The sequence below is a fragment of the Trachurus japonicus genome, chromosome 22 (genome assembly GCF_045865225.1).
Source record: "Trachurus japonicus isolate A0001 chromosome 22, Traja_1.0".
In the NCBI taxonomy this organism is placed as follows: domain Eukaryota; kingdom Metazoa; phylum Chordata; class Actinopteri; order Carangiformes; family Carangidae; genus Trachurus; species Trachurus japonicus.
The window spans coordinates 3,911,280-3,934,392 of record NC_140928.1 but is presented as its reverse complement, the minus strand read 5'-3'; the positions used below and the strand labels follow the sequence as shown (position 1 = coordinate 3,934,392).

General features: G+C 43.9%; 1 protein-coding gene across 1 annotated transcript in view; it reads left to right on the top strand.

Annotated features, from left to right (window-relative positions):
• Positions 1 to 23,113, top strand: part of syne2b (spectrin repeat containing, nuclear envelope 2b) — a 199,714-nt gene that overhangs the window by 38,017 nt on the left and 138,584 nt on the right. Inside the window, exons 18-46 of the mRNA XM_085768285.1 lie at positions 316 to 480; positions 1,498 to 1,638; positions 1,717 to 1,818; positions 1,925 to 2,101; positions 2,483 to 2,641; positions 2,765 to 6,457; positions 6,592 to 6,726; positions 6,988 to 7,113; positions 7,769 to 7,962; positions 8,126 to 8,195; positions 8,373 to 8,464; positions 8,568 to 8,688; positions 9,302 to 9,601; positions 10,915 to 11,235; positions 11,914 to 12,188; positions 13,130 to 13,285; positions 13,378 to 13,528; positions 14,287 to 14,445; positions 14,524 to 14,691; positions 15,307 to 15,408; positions 15,502 to 15,702; positions 16,739 to 16,946; positions 17,036 to 17,148; positions 17,637 to 17,839; positions 17,929 to 18,036; positions 18,640 to 18,919; positions 19,659 to 19,991; positions 20,982 to 21,311; positions 22,081 to 22,380. Of these exons, the coding sequence (XP_085624411.1) occupies positions 316 to 480; positions 1,498 to 1,638; positions 1,717 to 1,818; positions 1,925 to 2,101; positions 2,483 to 2,641; positions 2,765 to 6,457; positions 6,592 to 6,726; positions 6,988 to 7,113; positions 7,769 to 7,962; positions 8,126 to 8,195; positions 8,373 to 8,464; positions 8,568 to 8,688; positions 9,302 to 9,601; positions 10,915 to 11,235; positions 11,914 to 12,188; positions 13,130 to 13,285; positions 13,378 to 13,528; positions 14,287 to 14,445; positions 14,524 to 14,691; positions 15,307 to 15,408; positions 15,502 to 15,702; positions 16,739 to 16,946; positions 17,036 to 17,148; positions 17,637 to 17,839; positions 17,929 to 18,036; positions 18,640 to 18,919; positions 19,659 to 19,991; positions 20,982 to 21,311; positions 22,081 to 22,380 (8,883 nt within the window). The remainder of the gene's footprint in view (positions 1 to 315; positions 481 to 1,497; positions 1,639 to 1,716; positions 1,819 to 1,924; positions 2,102 to 2,482; positions 2,642 to 2,764; positions 6,458 to 6,591; positions 6,727 to 6,987; positions 7,114 to 7,768; positions 7,963 to 8,125; positions 8,196 to 8,372; positions 8,465 to 8,567; positions 8,689 to 9,301; positions 9,602 to 10,914; positions 11,236 to 11,913; positions 12,189 to 13,129; positions 13,286 to 13,377; positions 13,529 to 14,286; positions 14,446 to 14,523; positions 14,692 to 15,306; positions 15,409 to 15,501; positions 15,703 to 16,738; positions 16,947 to 17,035; positions 17,149 to 17,636; positions 17,840 to 17,928; positions 18,037 to 18,639; positions 18,920 to 19,658; positions 19,992 to 20,981; positions 21,312 to 22,080; positions 22,381 to 23,113) is intronic.

The following is a 23,113-nucleotide window of genomic DNA, read 5'->3' as shown; positions in this document are numbered from 1 at the left end:
TAAACCACATACCAGCCACTCAAAACCACAACCCATGAGTTCAGTGCGATTCAAAATAAAGAAAATAATTTACTTTTACATTTTTAACAACACAATAGCTCCAATAAAATAAATTTAAAGATGCGGAAGTTACCCACCCTTTCTGAAGTGATATTTAACGCCTTTCAAAATAAAAGTTCTTGGAGCACGTATTGATTCCTATCAAAATAAAACTGAACAGTCATAATCTAGGGTAACAACATCTCCATGCTACATAGGCACAGTCTTTGAAGACAAACATATTGATTTAAATAGTTCTGTTCATGTTTCCTCCAGCTGACGCCTCAGTGTGTGTCTGAGTGGGGCTCCCGACACGCCCACCTGAACGAGGTGGGGAACTTCTTGATGGAGTCGACGGACCCTCAGAGTAGCAGGAGTCTGGCCGAGGAGCTGCGACGGCTCAACATGAACTGGGCCGAGTTCATCAAGAGAAACACTTTTGTAAGTCGACGAACAGGAAAAACCTGGTCGGTGGGAAACAGTTAGTCGCTCGTTGCTTTTACTGTACGTTGATGCTAAACTGTCCTGACTGTCATGTCACTGCAGCTCAGCCTGATGGAAGTCAAACATGGGACATATTGTACCCTAGTTTTTTAATCAGGATGAGTGTTGGCCCAGTTTCCTCTGTGTTTATTTCTTGCTTAAAGGGATACGCCGACTTTTTTTCTTTCGTGTCTTGCCTCACTCCCGAGTCCATGACCAGCAGATAGACACCATCCTTTCGACTGTGCGTGCAGTAACGAGGGAGAGCCAGTATCGTCCGTAATTAGCTTAGCTCAAATGCTGGAAGTGTATCGGTAATGGTAATTCGTCCGAACAAAATTGTAAACAGCTGGTATTTAGACAAATTAACGACACATTGCTGATCTAAACGGCTACTTTCTCACCTAAACATGTTTGAAATGTTGATAAAGTGATATATTTACAGAGTTTAGAGCTAAAATGAAATCAGCTTCTGACTGCTGATTTCGGCTCGGGTAGGAGGCAGGCTAACACTACCCATACACTTCCAGCGTTTGAGCTAAGATAATTAGTGGTGCGCCAGCTCTGCCCGTATCTCCCTTGTTACTGCACGCACAGTCGAAAGGATGGTGTCTATCTGCTGGTCATGGACTCGGGAGTGAGGCAAGACACAAAAAAAAATGTTGGCGTATCACTTTAATGCGTCATAGCTTTGTGAATTAAAGGTATAATTGTTATAATTAACCCCAGGCTCTTCCGTACTCCACCTCTTGTTGTGTTGTGTTGTCTTTGTGCATTCTCATGCAGCTTCTTTTAGTCTGGCATTAACAAACAAAAGACAACAGCCATTAAAATATCAACCGTAATGACTAATGGAACATAAATTTAACAGCCCAAGCCTGTCTGATCTGTTTTTGAGGTGAATCAAACAAGCAGCATGTGTTCCTCTTGTTTTTCCTCTCTGTTATTTAACATCCCTACTTGTGTGTTTCCCAGGACAACGTGCCTGAGCCCAGTGCTGAGGACCAGACCAGACCCCAGGACCCCCAGGCTCTGATCAGAGAGGCCACTCTGATTCTCAGAGAGCCCGTGGAGGCGATGGCAGGTCCTTTACGCACCTACAGGAAAAGAATCCAGGTCGGTTTGATGGAGTTTTTTTTACGCACTGTTATGATTTTGTTACTCTGAACCACTCACACGTTTTCTTCCCTTCAGTTCATAATGAGGAAGCTGAAAGAAGTGGATGTAGATGCTCTGATGCCTTCACCAGAATGTCCCACAGACCAGTTACAGAAAGTGAAGCTTGCTATGCCTGAAGTATGAAAGATCAAACATGCATCACATTTTATAATTAAATAGCTGCCGACAGCTGTGGACGCTAAGTTTATTCATCCATAATCATCTGGTTTCGTTCTGTCACCAGGTGATGCAGACCCTGTTTGAGGCTGAACAGGTGTGTGCAGAGCTGCAGCACAGTGTGTCGGGTCTGGACAGTCGCCTGGCTGAGCTCCTGCACTGGGAGACGGAGGCCAGGGACCTCTACCAGCTGCTGAGGGCCGCTGAGCAGCAGAAGCTTCGGGGCCAGGACCCTCGAGCCAGGGTAAAACCATCCACAAAGGTTGTTCTGTTATATCTTTTATGCATATTTGAGGGAGCACTGTTGGTCATTTAAATCAAAGATAAAAATATAAAAAGTAAACAAATATAAAAGCAAGGAATGGGCACAATCTAAAAACAGGCACAAACTAAAAACAGACATTTCTATAAACAGAAATAAATAAGATAAAATAGTACATTCATAAAAAATGGCAAATAGTCAGTGCAAGAGAGTGTATGTGTGGACTAAAGTGCAAGTCAGTGCTTTGTTGCAGGTAATGATGGAAGGGAGTTCATCAACCTCACAGCCTCAGGGAAGAAGCTGGATCTCAGCCTTGATGTTTTGGCTTTTAGGCTTCTCAACCAAATCCTTATATTCCCACAGGTCCTTATTTCCCGTGGTCTACAGCTGGAGGGTCAGGTGGTGACGGAGGAGCAGGACCTGCAGGTGATGGTGATGACGAATCAGAAGAGTTCTCCGATCCAGTACCTCCACGCCTCTGCTATACAAGACCGAGTGCGAGCGGCTGTTGCTCAGTCACAGGCCAGTAAACAGCACAAACCATTAACTTCTCCATGTTCTGTAGGAGAAGAGTGCAGCAGGAGATGCATGTTAATACGATTATTACAATATTAGGTTTTCTCATATGTGTGATTTGAAATGCAGGAGACTGTGGGCATGTTGAGCAGCCTGGGAGCCAGAAGAGACAGAAGCAGAAGTCCTCCAGACGATACTCCTCCACCAAAAGTCCTTGTTCAGACGAAACAAAAGCCTCAACATCTGCGACAGTCAGACACCAGCCAGCTGACGCAACAGCCCGAGGCAAAGTTGGAGTCTCATCAGGTTCACGAAACCTTTATTCCAACGATAGTGGTGCAGGAATACACAGAGGAGATGATGCCCTCTCAGTCTCCTCCTCTGCCATATTCCTACGCACAAGCTCTAAAGCAGACTAGGACAAATTCACCACCAGAAGTCCAGACTCAGGTCTGGTCAGAGACCGCTGCACAAAATCAGCAGCAGACTCAGGAGCAAAGATTAATACAACAGCAGGAACAGCTGCTGCAGCAAGAACAAACCAACAAGCTAAAGGAAAAAGAGCTACAACAGCTAGAGCTAAAGCTAAAGCAGCAGCAACAAACACAAGAAGTGCAACAGCAGGTGGAAACACAACTACAACAACAGCAGCAGAAAAAGGAACAGCAACAGGTGGAGCAGCAGCTTCAGAAAGTGGTTCAGCAACAAGTGGTAACACAAACACAGGTTGAAACACAAGTCAAACAGATGCCAGCTGTAAAGAAACAACTGGTAAGCTCAAGTGAGCTTCAAAGCAAAAAGGCTCGAGCCATGAAGAACCGCCCTTGGCTCCAGAAACCAGGCTCAGGAGAGCAGAAACCTCCTGGTCCAGCTTCAGAGCGGGATTCAGCTCACGAGCCAGTTCAGACGACACCGGCGCAGCCAAAATCAGAAAAAGTGACAGCATCGGTTCACGTTGTTCCTCAGCAAACAGGAAGTCCCAAGATTCAGTCTGAGGCGAAGGCTAAGACCACTAAGGCACAGGCACAACAACAGAAAAAAGAGCCACAAAAACAAACACGACGACCTCCAAGTCCAGGACAGCCACAGCAACTGGAGAAACAGCACAAGCGACAAGAAGCATCGCTGCAGCAACAAAAACAGCCACAACAACCACGGCCTACTTTGAGACAGACACAACCAGAGACTGACACCAAAGGTAAATCCAAGAAGGCACCAACTACAGCTCAGTCTGCACCACAGACAGTGGTCCAAGCACAGACAACGACTGTGTCCTCGACAAAGACCATGTCACAAACCAGAGTGAGCCAAGGCCAGTCACAGACGCAAGTCAGTTCACAGGCCCATGGTCCTGTGAAAGCACAACCACAGGTCCAGTCTCATGCTCAGGTTCAGTCCCAACCAGTTCAACCTCAGCAGGGTTTGCATCCACACAGTCAGGCCCATGGTCCGGCTCTAGCTCAGGTCAGGCCTTCTTCCCCAATGCAGGCCCCTCTACCAGGTCAGATTCAGACTCCTGTTCCATCCCACGTTCAGCTTCGTACTCATCCACAGTCATGGTCTCCTGTCAGACCCCCCTCCCCTAAGCCATCAACACCAACACCGACAGCTGATCCTCAGACCCATTCCCAACCGATGGCCCATCCTCCACCAATGGCCCATCCTCAAGCACCTGTACAGTCAATAGCCCAGGTCCAAACCCATCCTCAGCCAAAGGCCCATCCTCAAGCACCTGCACAGTCAATGGCCCGGGTTCAAACCCATCCTCAGCCAAAGGCCCATCCTCAAACCCAAGTTCAGTCAATGGCCCATGTCCAAACCCATCCTCAGCCAAAGGCCCATCCTCAAGCACCTGCACAGTCAATGGCCCGGGTTCAAACCCATCCTCAACCAAAGGCCCATCCTCAAACCCATCCTCAACCAAAGGCCCATCCTCAAACCCAAGTTCAGTCAATGGCCCATGTCCAAACCCATCCTCAACCAAAGGCCCATCCTCAAACCCAAGTTCAGTCAATGGCCCAGGTCCAAACTCATCCTCAGCCACTGGTCCATCCTCAAACCCAAGTTCAGCCAATGGTCTGGACAAGTCAGGGCCAACCTTTGCCGCAACATCATACCCAAGTTCAACCTGGAGCCCCAACTCAGTATTCCACTCATGCTCAGGCATTAGTCCAACAGCCGGGCCATCCCTCCCAGGGCCAGCTGCAGACGTGGACTCAAGTCAGAACCTCGTCCCCGATATCTGTCCCGTATCCACAGGCTGCAGCACAACCTCAGCTGTACCCCCAGGGTTACCCCCAGACTCAGTCTCCAACGCAAACAGGAGTTTGGACACCTCAGCAGAGACACCCCATCCCTGCACCTTATCATCCAGAAACACACCAAGCTTTGCAGTCCCAAGCCCATCCAGCTGTTCAGGCTTTACCACAGTGGGCCCAGACTGGACCTCTGGTAGAAGCACCTGGGTATGCTCACATGCGGCCATCGTATGCGCCTCCTCAGATGCAGCCACAACCCCAAACACAAGCCTGGGTTCAAGCACAAACCCAAATGAGGCCACACAGTCCCATGCAACAACAGCCTCAGATGAGACCTTATAATGTTGCTCATATCCAGACGCAACAAGGCCAACAAGTGCAGCAGCAGCAGCAGCAGCAGCAGACTCGTATTCAAGCACCGCCCCAATTCCAGCCTCAGCCTTTCCCACAGCCTCCATCTCAGCAATTCCCACAAGTCCCACATCAGCACCAGCCTCAGCGTTATCCTCAGCCCCAGATGCAACCTCAGAAACCTCTCCAATCTCAACCACTACATCCATCCCATCCCCAGCATCCGTCACAACCACAGCTACAAACTCAGATGCAGACCCAAACTCAAACACACATCCAGACTCAGGCCTTTGTCCAGCCTCAGCGGTCTCAGATTAATCTTAAGTTCCAAGAGCTGCCTTCACAACCCAAACCTCAGGCACAGTTAGCACCACAACCAGAGGTCCCACCACCATCTCAAACCAAAGTTCAGCAAGCAGCCCAACCCAAGGCTGGATCAGTGCCACAACCTGCAGCTGAGGCCCATTTGCCACCACAGCCAATGGCTCAGTCACCAACGACGCCCAAGGCTGGACCACCTCCACAACCCAAGCCACAGACCCAACCAACACCACAACCAATTGTTCAATCCCAAACCCAACCCAAGGCTGGATCTCCTCCACAACCCAGGCCCCAGACCCAACCGGCACCACAACCTGAGGTTCAGGCACCAGCTCAAACAATGGTGCAGCCACCAACCCAACCTCCACAACCAAAGCCACAGACTCAACCGGCACCACAACCTGAACCTCAACCACCAGCTCAAACCAAGGTTCAGTCCCCCCCTCAACAGAGGTCCCAGTCTCTACCACAACCCAAACCTCAGGCTCAACTGCCACCACAAACCCAGATCCAGGCCCAGTCTCCACCACTACCCAAGGCACAAACTTCACAAACACATTCCAAGGCTCAGTCACCCCCACAGTCCAGACCTCAGACCCAACCAGCTCCACAGTCTCCTCCACAGCCCAAACTACAACATCCCCAAACCGTGGTCCTCTCTCAGGTCAGTGTGCTGCCTCAGTCCCAGGCCGAGTCCCCAGATATCTGCTTCACCCCTCCAGCCCTGGCTCAGGCGCCTCCCCAGGCCTACACCGAGGCTTACGCCAAGGCTCAGGCTCTGGCCAGGAACGGGTTTGAGGAGGCGAAGCACTGCCTGCAGGAGCACATCCTGGAGGCCATCACTGTCTTCAAGGACAAACGTATATCACCTGACCAAGCATCAGTGAAGGAGGTAAACCAAGAATGCTACTCCCCATTGATTTGTTTAGGATAAATACTTGACACCTGACTATATCTAACAGAAATAAGCTGTTGTTTCATGGAGGGAGCCAGTGTTCAGCTGTGATGTATACCTTTCCTCCCCAGGAGACCCTGAAGACCCTGGACCCTGAGTTGCTGGAGGGCTTCCTGAGGGCAGCTAAGGGCATGGAGGCCTTTTGCACCCCATCAGAGCTCAGAGACATGGAGTTCTTCACCCAGTCTGTCAGGACACAGTGGGAGGTGGGACACAAACGCACTTCCTATGGGAGATGTGCAGTTTGAAAATAGACAAAGCTTCATTGTGTTCTGAAGTCTAAGTGTGTAATAATTGCTCTTGCGTGTTTTTAAACCATGAATGTACTAAAATCAGCTTGTGTTTAGACATGAATGTCTGCATTTGTTTGCATCTAAATTACTTAATATTATAAATTGTTAATGTCATACTATGCTTTAACATGTCATGTGTGTTTTTAAAAAGATTCATTTCATCCTATTTCCCAGGCCGTGAGAGCTGAGATCTCAGGCTATTTCCGACAATTGCAGTTTGAAGTAACAAAGGCAAACTTTAACAGAGCTGCGCTGCAGTGCGAGATGCACTTAAGCTCCCGATTAGAAAAAGAAGCTCAGGTAGCTCGATTGCTAGAACTAAGCTATTGGCAGACGTGCTTCAGTGGACGGGTATCCTGCCAACTTCTCTGCTCTGCTTCTCTTACCGTTCTCCCTCCTTCTTCTTTGTATGGCTCCAGGGAGAGGACAGGATAAACACAGCATTCTTTCTTTTTCTTTTTCTTTTTATGCAGTACATCTTTTTTCCTCCTGCCAATTGGCGTTGGTTTGTGCATTGCAAAATGGCTGTCTTAAAAAATATAGTTTTAAAAAATGTGTGTTGAAAATTATGTTTTGTGTTCATGCATGTGCATGTGTATGCAACATAACAACACATAAGCAAAGGGATGTTCTCAATGTTGAATTCAGTTTGAGTTTGTACTGCTCAATAAAATAAAGGGAACACTTAAACAACACATTGTAACTCCAAGTATATCACACCCATGTGAAATCAACCTGGGATGATAATTTTGATTTACATTGATCATTTTTATGTTATTTTGTTCTCAACGCACTCTACTATATATTGAATAACGATTTTAAACTGCAATATTTCATTAATTGAGATCTAAGATGTGTTGTTTAAGTGTTCCCTTTATTTTTTGAGCAGTAGTATAGATCACAATGGTCACTATGCCTTGTCTGCTCACTGTTTTGTTTTTTGTTTTTTTACCAGGCCTGTTTCTCAGTGGACGGCAGCTTGGCCCAGGCAGGGCAGCACCTGGAGGCCCTGAAGGAGCTGTGTGACACCCTGAGCCCGGAGGACGCCCACCGCCTGGCCCAGACCCAGCTGAGGGAGTGTGAGAAAAGGCTGGCGGCCATCCAGCACCAGTTCAGCGGAGACCAGGACTCATCGCTGCCTGACTCCAGGTGCGATATTAGAGTGAAAAACAGTCTTTGAAATATCACAAGGCAATGGTCGATTCATGTTATGCAGTCTACTGTCTACAGACTGATTTTATCCTGTGTAACAGTTGTGATAAGATTTTAAGAAGCAACATGCAAATTATCTGCCCTAATTTCTTCCTCTCAGGATTTCTGTTGCCTTCAGCGAGGATGTGACCACAGAAAAGGAGCGTGACAAACCGCAAGTCTCAGCAGAGGTACGACCCTCTGTCGACTCAACTCAACCTTTTTTTTTTATTTCTAGTGATTAATTGAAAACTAATCGTGCTAAACTGCTGTGTCACATTCTCCTGTTATGTACATTTAAGCTTAACAATATCAATGAGGTTTGAATGAACAGAGACGGTTCTGTTACTGTGTCTCCGGTGTCCCAGGTGACAGTGAAGACGGCGAGCGTGGAGAAGAAGGAAGTTGTGAAGCAGGTGTCTGTGGAGGAGGAGCTCACTAAAAAGGAGACTGTAGAGAGGTAAACTGAAATTCGCAACAGTCTTTAGTCTTCCAACACAACATGCAACATATTCAGTGTTTATCCTGACGTCTTCTTTTGTTGTAACATATAAAATCTGCAGATATGAGACGTGTAAAAGGACTCTGCAAGCACAACTCTCTAAAAACGACCAGAGCATCAAGGACACCCCTTCAGACTCCGTCTCTCTGAAAGGCCTGCACACACGGCTGCAGGAGATACAGGTAGAGTGCTGAGGTTTAAATCCAACAAGACTGTTTCATTTGTCTGATGACATGCCAATAACAGGGTTCCCACTTGTCCTGGAAAAGCTGGAAAAGCTGGAAAATGGTAGATCAATTGTCGAGTCATGGAAAACACATGGAAAATGAGAAAAAAGTCAAATGTCCTGGAAAAGCTTCAGGTGTCCTAGAAAATTATTCATCACATCAGCTACCAGAGCTCTATTTGCCGTTTTCAGACCTCACTAAGGATTTATTTTCTAAAAAAAAGTGCCTAGTGAGAAAACTAGAGACTTTGAGTTGATGAGTGTTTCCAGTATTGGACCCCGTGTTTGTGTTGTTCTATGATAAATTCATAGGAATTTCTAAGCATGTACTGTAAGAGATTATTGCATAACTTAGAGCCATAGACTGCACATCTTTAAATCTTCTGAGGCTGAGAGAGGAAGAAACATAGAAACAAAAATGTACTAAATAAGGTACGGGACGGGACAGAGGATGTAGAATAACATGTCTGTTAGACTGTAGCCGCTGGAAAAGTCCTGGAAAATGATTTCAAGAAAGAGTGGGAAGGAACCCTGAATAAACTTGAGTTGGACTCTTTTTTTCTCCCTAGTTTCTGAGGCAGGAGACCGGGTCCCTGTGGGCCGAGTATGGGAGTGTGTTCTCCCAGTGCTCCCAGCTGACTGGGAACGCCGGTCTGGATCAGGAGAAGGTGGAGCTGCAGGAGCAGTGGCGCGGCCAGCAGCTGAACCTCCAGAGGAGAGGCAGCTCGCTGGCCGCGGCGCTCCGGCAGATCGACTCCACCGAGAACCACATGGTGGACTTCACAGACCGCATGGACCGCTACCTGAGGCAGCCCAAAGACATCACCGCCTTCACACTGGCCAACACCAACATCCTGAAAGACATTAAGGTCCAATATCAGCCTCACTTAGCTTTTATTGGTTGTAATTTTGTCATTTTCTGATTGATTGATTAATCCTTAATGTCCCTCAAGGGGCAATTTGATATACAGCAGCCGTTGGCACAATCAACACACAAGATAGAACACATAAAGCCATAGTAAATAGATAAGGAATACATCATAGAATGAATACGTAAGAAATACCAAACCAGAATACATCATAAAAAGTACAAGTTACAAAGTTGTGAAGTTGTCATCACACATGAGTTGTCTAGATGTTATAAATAGTGACTTCTCCCTGAAGCAGTGAAACTGTCAGGATGCTTTTTGAGATAATTCTTTTTTAAAATTTTTATGAATTGATTCCAATACAAGAAAAGTGGAAAACAACAAAAACATACAAAGACAAAAAAACAGTAACAACAACTTATTAAAGGGTTAGACAGGACAAATAAATAAAGACAAGTGCTAAACTGGTGAAAACAGTGCTGTATATATAGTATATGGATATGAATTGATGTTGTGGTGGAAGGTAGTCTGTGCGTATGTATGTGTGTGTGTGTATGTGATAGGGATGCCACGATTACTTGTTTTCACAATTAATCGCAGTATTAAACGTCACAGTTAATTGATCGTAAAGTTTCTTAAATACCGTCACTTCCCAAAAAAAGATTATGTCGGAACAATATCGGCAGATGTGCGCCAAAGTAAAGATAAATGCACAGATACTGGTCCATTTATCTAACGTAACACTGAATTGGTAGGAATTGAAATGTTAGCGTGTCATCTGTAATTTAAAAAAATGATTAAAATAAACTTAAACATTTAGTATAGATGCCAATTAATGACTTAAATATTTCAAACACTTCCCCCAACAATTGGTCCTATAATGTAGTTATATTTTGACTATATTTGATTTTGCACATTCATAGTGTTGTGAAATTTATTGATGCATAATAATCGTGATAATTGTAATACCGTGATTATTTCTCTGACAATAACCAAGAAAATCGTGACATCCTTAGTCTGTGAGCATGTGTATGTGTTGATCTGTGTGTGTGTATGAGCGTCGATATGTATGTGTTGGAAATAACGAGGATGAACTGGAACAATTGGAACTCAAGAAAGAGAAAGAGTATAAGCAAAGAACGATACATGCGAGATGGGAGAGAAAGAAAGAGTGAAAGAAAGAAAAACAAAAACGACCCATTTTGCTCAGATGTGTATGTGTATGTATGTATGAAGAAGAGAGAGAGTAGAGAGAAAGAGAAAGAAAAAGAGCTTTGGAAGGTGATTCCTCATGTCGTCTCCTTTTGCAACAGGAACTAGATGACAACATCCAGTATGAGCTGGACCAGCTGTCTCGTCTGGACCCCGAGTCCAGCGACCTGGACCCCAGAGACTGCTTCCCTCTGACCCGGGAGGTGGAGACCCACAGAACCAGTCTGGACCAGCTCCGCCAGCAGGTCCGCAAGAGCGAAGCGGCCGCCCGCGCCCTCGACCGCTTCCTCATGTCGCTCCGCACCGTGGACGAGGACATCTCCGGCGTTCAGGGCGCCCCCTGCAGCGACGGCGCCGTGCTGCAGGACTGCCGCTCCAAGCTGGGTCTGATCCGGCAGAGCATCGACAGCCTGAAGGAGAAGGTTCATTCTATTGTTGGTTTTATTTATGAATGAATGAATGAATTTATTTATTTCAGTATATATCAAGCTTATATAACCGAAAGGGTGTAGGTTGAAGCCAAAGCTTATATACCCCTACCCCTTTTACCTTAAAAAAAAAAAAAAAAAAAAAAAAAATATATATATATATATATATATATATATATATATATACGCATTAATACAATAGGATCAGATCACAGACATTTGAAATTAATCAGTACACTTAAATTTCTGATCACAACAAAATAAAGAATTCTACACAGCGCATAACCCAAAATAGTACAAAATCATTGAACTTAATTTTCCATACTGTAACGAGAAATTATGTTGTTCTTATAAAGTATTTTAAAGCTGACTAGAGTACAGCATAATTTAATATTTTCAGGACAATTATAATATTTTCAGGACAATTATTCCAGATGTTAACCCCTCTAACAGAAAGACAGTGATTTTTTACAGTAGTTCGAGTCTTTGGTTTCTTAAATAATAGTGGTCTTCTCAGGTTATAACTGGAATCCTTCATTTTAAACTGATTCTGGATATTGTTTTATTGTTTTATTGCTTTTACTATTTATTGATTGTATACCAAGTGGAGTAGCAACATAATTTCGTTGTACTGATGTATAATGACAATAAAGGCTTTCTTTCAATTTCAAGGCGCCGCAGCTGGACCTGCTGCTGCAGGGAGCCAGACTGACGGTCACCAGAGACGGCGTGCCGGCCTCGTGTCTGGACATGGTGAGCGCTCTGCTGCGGCGGCTGGAGGAGGCGGACGGGGCGTTGGCCGGCCAGCAGCACGACCTCAAGAAGGACACGCAGAGTAAGTCTCTGGGCCTGAGGAAGAGGACGCTGCTCGGGGAGATGAGGAAGCTGCAGGAGACCATTGAAATGCAGGGACTGAAGGAGCCCACCATCCCTGCAGTGCAACACAGGTGAGTGACTTTTAGGGGTGGGAGAAAAAATCGATTCACATAAATATCGCGATATCTTTTTTGACGATTTTTAAATTGATTTTTTTTTCAAAAATCAATTTTTTTTGGGGGAAAAAAAGAGAGTTCAGGTTTTGAAAAGGGTGTAAGTTCACTTTATAATGGAGTATGTTAATTTATAGGCTCCTACAGTATTTGTGTGCAGATAAATGTTAAAAATGCAGACTAAAAATCGAATTTAAATCGAATCGCCATCCAAAAATCGTAGAAGAATCGAATTGGGAGAAAAGCATATCGTCCTAGTGATTTTACTCTGGTGCAACAATGTGTGAAAACTAGACTGGGTTAGGGTTTTTAAAAGCAAACTGAAGACCTACCTTTTTAGCCTGGCTTTTAACTGAATCCTATTATTTTTATCGTTATAAAACATTTTATTTTTTATTTATTTATTTATTTATTATTATTATCTCTTTTATTCTATTTTAATTCATTCATTCTTATTCTATTTTATCCTATTACACCTATCTATTTTACTTCATTTTATCTATTGTTTTTTTTCTTCTTCTTCTCATTTTATCTATTTTACTTCATTTTATCTATTGTTTTTTTTTCTTCTTCTCATTTGATCTATTTTACTTCATGTTATCTGGTGTTTTCCCCATTGCAAATGATTGAGTGTAAGACAGCGTTTCCTCAATGTCTCTAAAATCCAATGTTCTAAAATTATTGTGTGTATGTGAATGTATGTGTGTCTCCCAATATGTGTCTACTATGTTCCTTGTTTTTATCATGTGAAGCACTTTGAGCTTCTGTGGGCTTGAAAAGTGCTATAAAAATAAAGCCTGATTGATTGATTGGGTGTACTGCATCCAAATAATCAATCATCTGTAGAATTAAAAGCCTGATTTCCTGGTGTAAAGTCTCATTCTTGATTCCTTTCCTAGGCTTCGTGCTCTGACAGATCTGGACGGCCAGGTGCACGCTCAGCACTCAGAGTTCCTGAACATCTCTGAGCTTCAGGAGAAACAGGGAGGAGGAGAAAACCTCCTGGAGGAGCTGGAGGCTCAGTGGAAGGAGATTCAGAGAGGATTTTCTGACAGGTGCAGTCAGTTTACCTTAAAGCAGCATGTGTGTGGCCAAAAGAAGATGAGGCATCATTCATTCATTATCCTATCCTGTATCTCTCCTGCAGGAAGAAGCAGTGCACCACCCTGTTGGAGAACCTGAAGAAGTTTCAGAGCTGCCGCAGTCACCTGACCAACACCATGCAGAGAGCAGAGCAGACCATCAGCGACCAGGCCTCCTACATGGGGAAAGACAACCTGCAGAGGAGTATAACCAAGGTGAGCTCATAACAAACCCCTGTCTGCTGTGAACATGGACACACACACACAGTAAGAAGTGGACACATGCTTAAAGGATAGTTCACCCAAAATTCAAATTTCACTATCTACTCACCCTCATGTCGACTAAGAACTGTGAGAATTTTCCTCCGAGTCCTCCGTGCCTTCTCTGAGTTACGGGGGGGGTCCGCGCAGCAGTATTTGTCCATATAATGGTTGTGAATGGATACCACTTTTCTTCGTCCAAAAAGACACACCAAAAAACATCCAAATACCTCCATACTGCTCGTCTGTAATGTCCGTCTTGTATTGAAGCTCCAACATGAGAAAATGTTCCGCCGGTTGCACTGACACAGGAAGAGCAGTGAACTGGGACACTGGGAGCTTCCGCTAAACAAGCTTAAAATATACTTAATTAATTTTTTTCGGAACAATTTCTCATGTTGGGGCTTCAATACAAGAGGGACGTTACAGACGAGCACTATGGAGGTATTTGGATGTTTTTTGGTGTGTCTTTTTGGACGAAGAAAAGTGGTATCCATTCACAACCATTATATGGACAAATACTGCTGCGTGGACCCCCCCGTAACTCAGAGAAGGCACGGAGGACTCTGAAACTTCTCACAGCTCTTAGTCGACATGAGGGTGAGTAGATAATGAGTGAAATTTGAATTTTGGGTGAACTATCCCTTTAAAGACTGCTGCTGTTCTCTGTGTGTTCAGGTGTTCTGCATGTTAACATGTGTGCATTTATGCAGGTGTGTGACATAAAGGAGGAGCTCAGCGGCCTTGGGGAGCGAATAGAGGAGATGAGGGGAGTTTGCAGACAGCTGCAGACTCAACTGAAGAAGTTCCCAGACTGCAGCGAGTCTCCGTTTGAAGCCGAGGCCGACACCCTGATGGACAACTGGCTGGACGTAAGAGTCTGTGCATGGATATTTACATAGAAGGAAGACGGGAGAATTTTTTTTTTTTAACTTTTGGTTCCCTTACAGGTGACAGAGAAGACAGATGCGTACTTGGACAACCTGAAGGTGGCGCTGGAGCTGTGGGAGAAGCAGCTGATGCTGGGAGGAGAGGTGGACGGCTGGGCAGGAGACAAACTGGCCCTGTTTGCAGAGAGCCATCCCTTCAGCAACGAGCAACAAGTGCTCGCCATGAGGGTAAGATTCACATACTCAACAGGCAGGGTTTCATTCATTCATTCATTTATTTATTTATTTATAACTTACTGTAGTTTTTATTTCAGTTTCATTCAAAATCATACATACAGAATCATACTCATCATATTATCTGCTGTTTTCTCAAATTTTCAGTACAATGTATGTAGTGCTTATAGGGACATGATAACAATTATTGCACAACTGTAATAACAGAAAGATGAAATACAAATAAAATAATATTTGATTAATCATATCGATTGGATTCAAAATGTATATGGGGCTCCTCACTGTAATAGTAAACCCATGGCAGGGCTCCACCTTTGAATGAATATGTCTTTTTGAAGTCTCAGGGAGTATGTTATTTGTTCCATTTGATATATTTCCATTATTTTGTTGTTTGTTTTAAGTATAGTTGAGTCACCGTTGGGTCCATTGTAATAAATCTACCAAATTACGTGTTTCAAACACTTCTTACCTGAATATTTTTCTTGCATAACCACAATATGTGGGTCTGGTTACCAATGTGTGGACCATAACTTCTCCAGCGCTTATTTGAGTGTGTAGTGTCGAATTTAGCCAAGACCTCTTCAACCAGTTTTACTCTTCACCTTGTAGGACGAGATCAACGCTAATGAGGAGAACATCGAGCATTTCCACAAGAAGTCTGTGGAGATCCAGGAAATGCTGCAGAGTCGGGAGGCTCCACTGGAGCTGCAGGCCAGTGACACATTCATACTCTAAATCTTCTTTTACACCGTTTTCATAAAAAGCTGCCTGCCATCTTTGACGTCCTGCTCGTGCATCTTCCAGGTGATGGAAACCCAGCTGAGGAAGAGGATCGAGCAGGTGAAGGAGCTGTTCACCGACTGCACAGACGTCTTTGAGGAGCTTGTCGCCGTGAAGAAACACCTGGCAGAGAAGATCGAGGAGTGTCAGGTGGCTGTGGAGAGCATCCAGGCTTCTCTGAGTAAGGTCGATGCCTCAGGGTCAAAGGTCGAGGAGCAGATACAGGTAGGAACATGTGGTAAAGCATTGTAAAATATACAGAAACACATTTTCTGGGCAAATTGAATCGTAGGCAACTGGAACTTGTATTTGTCAAGTACCGGTACAAGTTCCAGTTGCCTAAGATTCAATTTGCCCAGAAAAGAACGATGACCTGGATGAATGAGAATATCCATAGACATACAGAAACACACTAAAAACTCCCTGGTCAAAAATAACCCAAATTGGGTTGTTTTTTACCCAACTCCTGGGTTAAAAAAAGGACCAACTAATTTTTGTGTTATTTCAACCCAGAAAGTTGGGTTTCTTTTTGACCCATATTTGGGTTGAGTACTTGACCCAAAAGTGGGGTTATATTGACACAATGACTACAACCCCACATTTGGGTCAAGTACTCAACGGATATTGATTATTGGAGACACCCAATGCACGAGTAGCGTTTTTCAAATGAACCGGCCTGTTAGGTCACAGAATTACCCAACCATAACCCAACAAATGGGTTACTTGCTGCAAAATATCCCAATAACTTGGACAACCCATGAATCGGGTTAAAATCATCACCCTATCCACCTTTTTCTGAACGTCAAATACGTAAGCCTGTTTTGCTCTTCCGGTGGAATTTTATGTTTACGTTTCCATGGTTTTGGTAGTCGCGGTAAATGCATGGATTTATTTTTATTTTTTTTCAATGAAAATCTGTAAAGCACATGGATCAACACACCAGCTTTTAACAGTGGATATCACACAAATTGACATCCGTGTTAAAGGCCAGCGTTTTACTTTACTTTAACTATGACAACGACTGAAAACCATGGAAACGGAAACGTACAATTCCACCAAACCGGCAAAACCGGCTTCCGGGTTTGACCATAGATGATGTTCGGAAACTTGTGGATAATCCAGAAAATGTCTTACTCTGAAAAATAACCCCAAATTTTAACCCAACACCAAAAACCCAGAATTTGGGTTCAAGAAATAACCCAACATTTTTTAGTGTGAGTATACTGAAGTACAGGGTTTTGAACACTACACTCTCCACCAGGATCTGTGTGAGGATCTGGAGGCTCAGGAGGAACAGGCCGAGTCCGTGTTGAAGGAGGTGGGTCTGGTCTCCAGCGTGGCCAGTCCTCAGGTGCTGGAGGCGCTGGCGGTGGACTGCAGCCGGCTGAGGGAGGCCATCTCCCGCACCAAGGACATGATCCACCTGAAGAGGGAGGAGAGGGACCAGGGCCTGCTCAAAGTCATCCACGGTTTGTATTTTACTGTGTTTGAGATCCGATTATTTGCTTCTCCTCTTTCCTCATCATGATAATTGTAACCGTCTGTAATTTGTCCTCAGACGAGAAGCAGTCGTTCGAGGGATGGCTCCAGGACCTGCAGCTGCAGGTCAACGAGTGCTTTGAAAACCCTGAGAGCAGAACAGATGTGGAATTACATCTGCAAAGACTCGCTGTAAGTATTTATGTTTGTATTTATGTTTAAGGCCCAATCAAAAAAGAACTTGAATTGAATTTGGATTTTTTTTTTTTTTTTAAGAAAGTGCAAAGCCAGTTTCTTTTGGAAAAAATAATTGCAACAAATCAAGACAAGGTAGAATAACATAGGTAGCATAACAAAAAATCGTAAAAATTTAAGTTTGAGTAACTATAATGTAATTTTTGTACGTTTAAATCTTTTTTTTTTCTTTTTTTAGCACTTTTCTGTCCTGTTTGGTCCTGCTTTGTTTTATTTTGTCATGTTTTGTTCTGTTTTTGTTTGTGTGTTTTTGTCAGTGGTGTTACATTGTATGTTTCTATTGCTTGTTTCCATTGAATAAAAAAAAAAAGACTTGCTGTAAGTGGATTTGAGCGAGAATCAATGAGATGTAGCTAGATCTGATCCATAAATAAAACCTCTGAAGGTGGACGAGTTCCTCACTGAGCTTCTCTCCTGTGCATCAGAGTTTCTTGAAGTCCAAGGATGGAGAGCGGCGTCTGGAGCAGCTGAAGGTGCAGCTGGACCGAGGCAGCCAGCAGATCCCCCCCCAGCAGCTCTCCGACTTCACCGACTGGCTGAAGGAGCAGCAGGAAGAGGTGGGCACCTTCAGGACACACTGCTTCAACCGGCAGACACAGATGGAGGCGCTGCTCGGGGACTTGAACAGGTAGAAATATTACTCTCTTCTCACCGATCAGAGAAATGTAACATGGCTTTATAAAACGTATTTTCTGACTTTTCTTTCTTGTTCTGCAGTCTCCAAAAGCAGCACGACGGGTTCCGTGAGTGGCTGCAGAGCAAAGAGAAAGAGTCTGCGGTGTTGGACAAAGTCAAACCTCTTCTCAAAGAGCTTCAGGATGAGAGGTGACACTCAACTCTCAACACTTGCACATCCACACCTGCAAATATTCCAAAATTATGTCGTAAAACATCATCATTCTGTTGATATTAGATTAGATTGAATAAAAATACTCATGCATTAACAAACTCAAACTTCATTTAGGAAAAAAAATATATATATATGTATATATATATATATATATATACTTTTTCAATCAAAATGTAAAGCACTTAGAAATGCTTATTTGCTTTGAAAGGTGCTATATAATTAAAATTTGAATCGATTGATTGAGTCAATGGACCGTACATACAGTACATGTTTAAATAATATATTTTGGCAGCTTTACCTGTGTTTTATTCTTTAATGTTATTTATCTATGTTATTTATTGATGTTTTCTTTATCCTTTTTGCCTTGACATATTCTTTTAATAATTCTTTAAAAACTTTTTAACTCAGTCTGACTCACAGCTTGCCTGTGCACAAAATGGTGAAATAAACTTCTTGAATCTTGAATCCAAAAAATGAGATCCTCAAGCCTGGAGCTGTGGATCCTCAGAGTGTTACTGATCCACCACACGCTCTGTGCTCTGTTGTCTTATGTCTTTTTTCCTCCCCGTATGTGACAGTGTCCGGGCCGAGTCCCTCAGCGAGCAGCTGGCGTCGGTGCGCAGACAGGGCGTCAGGGGCGACAGCCTCCTGAAGGACAGCGACAACCTGATCCAGCGCTACAGGAACCTGGAGGCTCGGCTGCAGACGGAGGCCGAGGCCCAGAACGCCCTGCAGGATGAATGTGAGCGGTTCCACAGCCAGACCGGGAGCACCAGGACCTGGATCAGAGAGATCCTGGAGCCGCTCACCTCCTCCCACACGGACGTCCAGACTGAGGAGCTAAAGCGCAGAGCACAGGTCAGCGGGACAGAGGTTGAATCTGATTTAGATGGATAGTTCAACATTTTGGCAAATTGGCCCATTGCCATAATCCCTATAGTTTAAGGAGTAGGTTTGTTACCTTTAATTGTCGGTGCAAGCTGTTTTTAGAACTACAGAGCAGAGCCGTGAGCTGCTCAGAGCTACACTACGCAGAGCTAAGCTAAACGCAGAGACTGCTCGCTGAAAAACTGTCCCTGAAGGCAACGTGCATCAGCAGTTTTGCATGAATTTCCCTCTAAAACAACTCTGTGTGGTAACGTTGTGTTATTATCTCATAGTGTAGTGAATGTGCAGGTCACAACTTGTCCACCAGAGCATTGTGGAGTTGTTGGATTGTGTAGTTGATGAGTTTGATGAGGGAAACCAAGAAATCCCATTAGCCTCCGTAGCGTAGCTCTGAGCAGCTCACGGCTCTGCTCCGCCGTTCTAAAAATAGCTTGCACCGACAATTAAAGGTAACGAACCTACTGCTGCTATGACTATAGGGATTATGGCAATGGGCCAATTTGTCAAAATGTTGAACTACCCCTTTAATGTACGTAAATGCTACGCAAACAGAATATTTGACCTGTTTGTAGAGTTTGTGCATAATTTGATAAGTTGTTGTTAAAAATATGTGAAACAATCACTACTTACCGTTGCTGCTCCACTATCAAGACCACAAAATATTTGTATTTGACAAATGTTTTCAAAACGACTCGTACTGTGTCACCAGACCATCCTGACCTCCAAGGCCGAGGGGGGGTCTAAGGTGAAGGAGCTGACGACACGGAGCCAGAGTCTGTGTGACCGCGAGGACCTGGACCAGAGCAGGAAACAGGAGATCCAGGAGTCGGTGAGAGAGACGGAGGAGCAGTGGAGAGCGGCTCTGCAGGCGGCGGAGGAGGCTCTGAGCCGCGCAGAAACACAAAGCCTGCTACACCAAGACCTGCTCTCCTTCAACACCCTCCATGAACACGTTCAGTCCTGGATCAGAGAGCAGGAGCAGAAACTGCAGTCTGGAGGTGGCGGCCATGTGCAAGTTGAAGAAAAGCTCCAGATAGCACAAGTGAGTTGTACTGTAGATTGCGTGTGAATCAGTTCGTGGTGAGCTTTAATTTCAGGAGTGTTTTGTTTTTGAAGAGTTTTTTTTTTCATGCACTGATCGATTTTGAGTTTTGGGGCTATGTTGCTTCCTTACCTTCAAAATAGTTGAAAGAAATTGGTAGAAAATCCACATTAAAGTGGTTATTTTACTTCATTTTGTCTCTTTCGTCTGCAGATTTCTCCTAAATTCACCAAAAGTTAACATGCTACTGTTTCCTGACATGTCATGTATGGAAACAGGTGTCATTGTAAAGCTCTCTCTCTCCTGAACAATGATGTAGGCTCCAAAAACTGTCATTTCCTCTGTATTCGCAACAAATCATAAAAGTATGATTGACAGTAACAATCTATGGAATTTTAAAGTACAAGTCTTTAAAGGCCGTTTTCTCAAAAGGAGCTTTTCAGACTCAGACTCTGGGCTAGAAATCTCCACTTCACCAGCACTTACAGACACCAAACCTTCCAGTTTCATTCCTGTCTATATTCTGAAGGTTTTTCCAGAGGGGATTGTTGATATATCATTCACAGCCTGATTTATACAACGTTTTATTCCTAAAAACATGGCAAAATTGGATTTTTTTGGGGCTGGTGACAGTATTTTCTCATTTACAGAGTGATAAAAAGAGATATCCAAAATCCTCCTCTGTAAAAACTTCTGACTCTAATATGTCAACAAAATAAAACAAGAATTTTTAAAGTGGTTTTATCTATTGTTCAGATTTCTGTTCTGGAAATGTATGCAAATTAGAGCATATTTAATTGATATTGATATTGCCTCATTTACATATTTAAACATTAAATTTGACAAAAGTTGTAATACAAAAAATATTTGTCTTAATCTAAGTGATAAACTTGGGAAGTTTCATGGTGAGATCTGTTAGTTGTCATTTTTACCCTATTCACCTGCAATGTCTCACCTTAAGGAGGTTTTTATATCTATTTTTATTTCCAGGCGGCTCTGAGCTCCAGGTCTGAGGGAGATTCAAAACTCCAGGATCTGAAGCAGCGGTGTCAGAGTCTGTGTGACAACGAGGCCTTGGACGAGAGACGGAGACGAGAGCTTCGGGACGCGGTCCAGCAGAGAGAGGAGCAGTGGAGCCGAGTCCTGAAGGCTGCAGAGGAGGCCGCCAGCCAGGCCCAGACCGAAGCCGCCTCGGAGCAGGACCTGGAAGCCTTCAAGGCCCAAAGTGAGACGGTCCAGTCCTGGATCAGAGAGCAGAAGCAGAAGCTGCTGTCCCTCAACAACCAGATGCAGTTTGAGGAGAGGTTACAGACTGTACAGGTGAGTCTACACTGATACCTGAGCTGGACCAGGTTTGTAGTCGAAGTCGTACATCCGAGAGTACTTTAAAACCAATCAAGTCTCTATTCAAGAGAACACTTAAAACACTAGACAAAAAACCTATATACTAGTATTATTGTAAAATTGTAAAATTGTGAATAAGCACAAAATCATGGACCTTGATAGTTTTCAGCTGTTTTTGGATGTTTGTCTAATCTTTAAGGTTCTGAACGGTCTAGCCCCTCCACCATTACAGAACTTCATAAAGAAAAAATCATCTAGAATAAACACCAGAGCACTAACTAGAGGTGACTGTGACATACAACGGCGCAAGACCAAATTTGGTGAAATGGTGGAGTCCATCAGAGGAACACAGTCCTGGAATATATTACCAGTTTATGTTAGAGACTGTGCCACTTAAACCACCTTTAAAAAGACCCTCAAACAGTGGTTAGTAGCAAGCCAGACCTGCTCTCATACGTGACTGTTGTCTTTCTATTTTTGTATATGGACTCTTAATGTGAATTAGGACCTGTTTTTTGTGTAAAACTGTGTTTTATCTATTTGTTTTATCTACGTATTTGTATATTGGTATATTGTTTGTATGTTCTTGACTTGCCTTAGGACAACGGATGTGAATTAGTAACTATGCTAACTCCAGCATATTTACATTGATGACATGTTGATTAATGTGCAATGTCCTAATCAAATAAGTAAATAAATAAATAAAATGAGTTCCCTTCACCGTGGTTTCTGTGTTCTGCCTCAGGCCGTGTTGAGCGGCGGAGCCGAGGCCGAGGTCAGGCTGCTGGACCTGAGGAGACGAGGCGACGGCGTGTGTGAGCGGCTGGAGGAGAGCAGGAGGCCGGAGGTGCAGCTGCTGGTCGACCAGGCGGAGCAGCAGTGGAGGTCGGTCCTGCAGGCGGCCAATCAGGCGGAGCTCCGAGGTCTGTCCGACGACTTCGACGCTCAGAGCAAAACCGCTCAGTCCTGGATCAGAGAGCGACAGCAGAAGCTCCAGTCTGTCGGCAGCCACACGCCGCCCGAGGAACGATGCAACACGGTCGAGGTCTGTGTGTTATTTTATATATTATGAATTTATATGTTATTATTTGTGTTGAACTGAATTTATTTTTTTAAATGTAAAGTGTCTTTGAGCTTTTGGAAAAGCGCTTATAAATAAAATGTATTATTATTATATTCCAGTTTAACCCTCCTGTTGTCCTACTGGGTCAAGGAAGGAAGGAAGGAAGGAAGGAAGGATGAAGGGAAATAAGGAAGGAAGGAAGGAAGGGAAAAGGGGAGGGAAAGGGGGGAGGGAAAAAGGATTGTGGAAAGAGGGAAGGGAAAAAGGAAGGAAAGAAAGATGGAGGGAGGGAACAGATCAGGTCAATCGGACCAAAAGAGGAAGGAAGAAGAAGTAAGGACGAAGGGAAGGAAGGAAAGAAGGAAGGGAAAAAGGATTGTGGAAAGAAGGAAGGATGGAGGAAGGGAACAGTTTGGGTCAATGTGAACCAGAAGGACAGCAGGAGGGTTAAGACATCTAATCGCTGAGGTTCAGAACTGTTTTTTGAATATCATGTTTATTTTTTCTTTTCTTTTTAAAAAAAAATTTATTTATTTAAGTTTTTACAAGTTACAAAGAGTCATGCAAAGAAGTTTACAAAATTACAAAGAAACATATCATAGTTCATGAAATATAACAACAGGACATAGTAGGGGTTAAAATACATTACAATGTTTTTTTACAATAGTTTATAAGTTTAAAATGTCCAAGGTAGGGATGTCACGATTACTTGTTT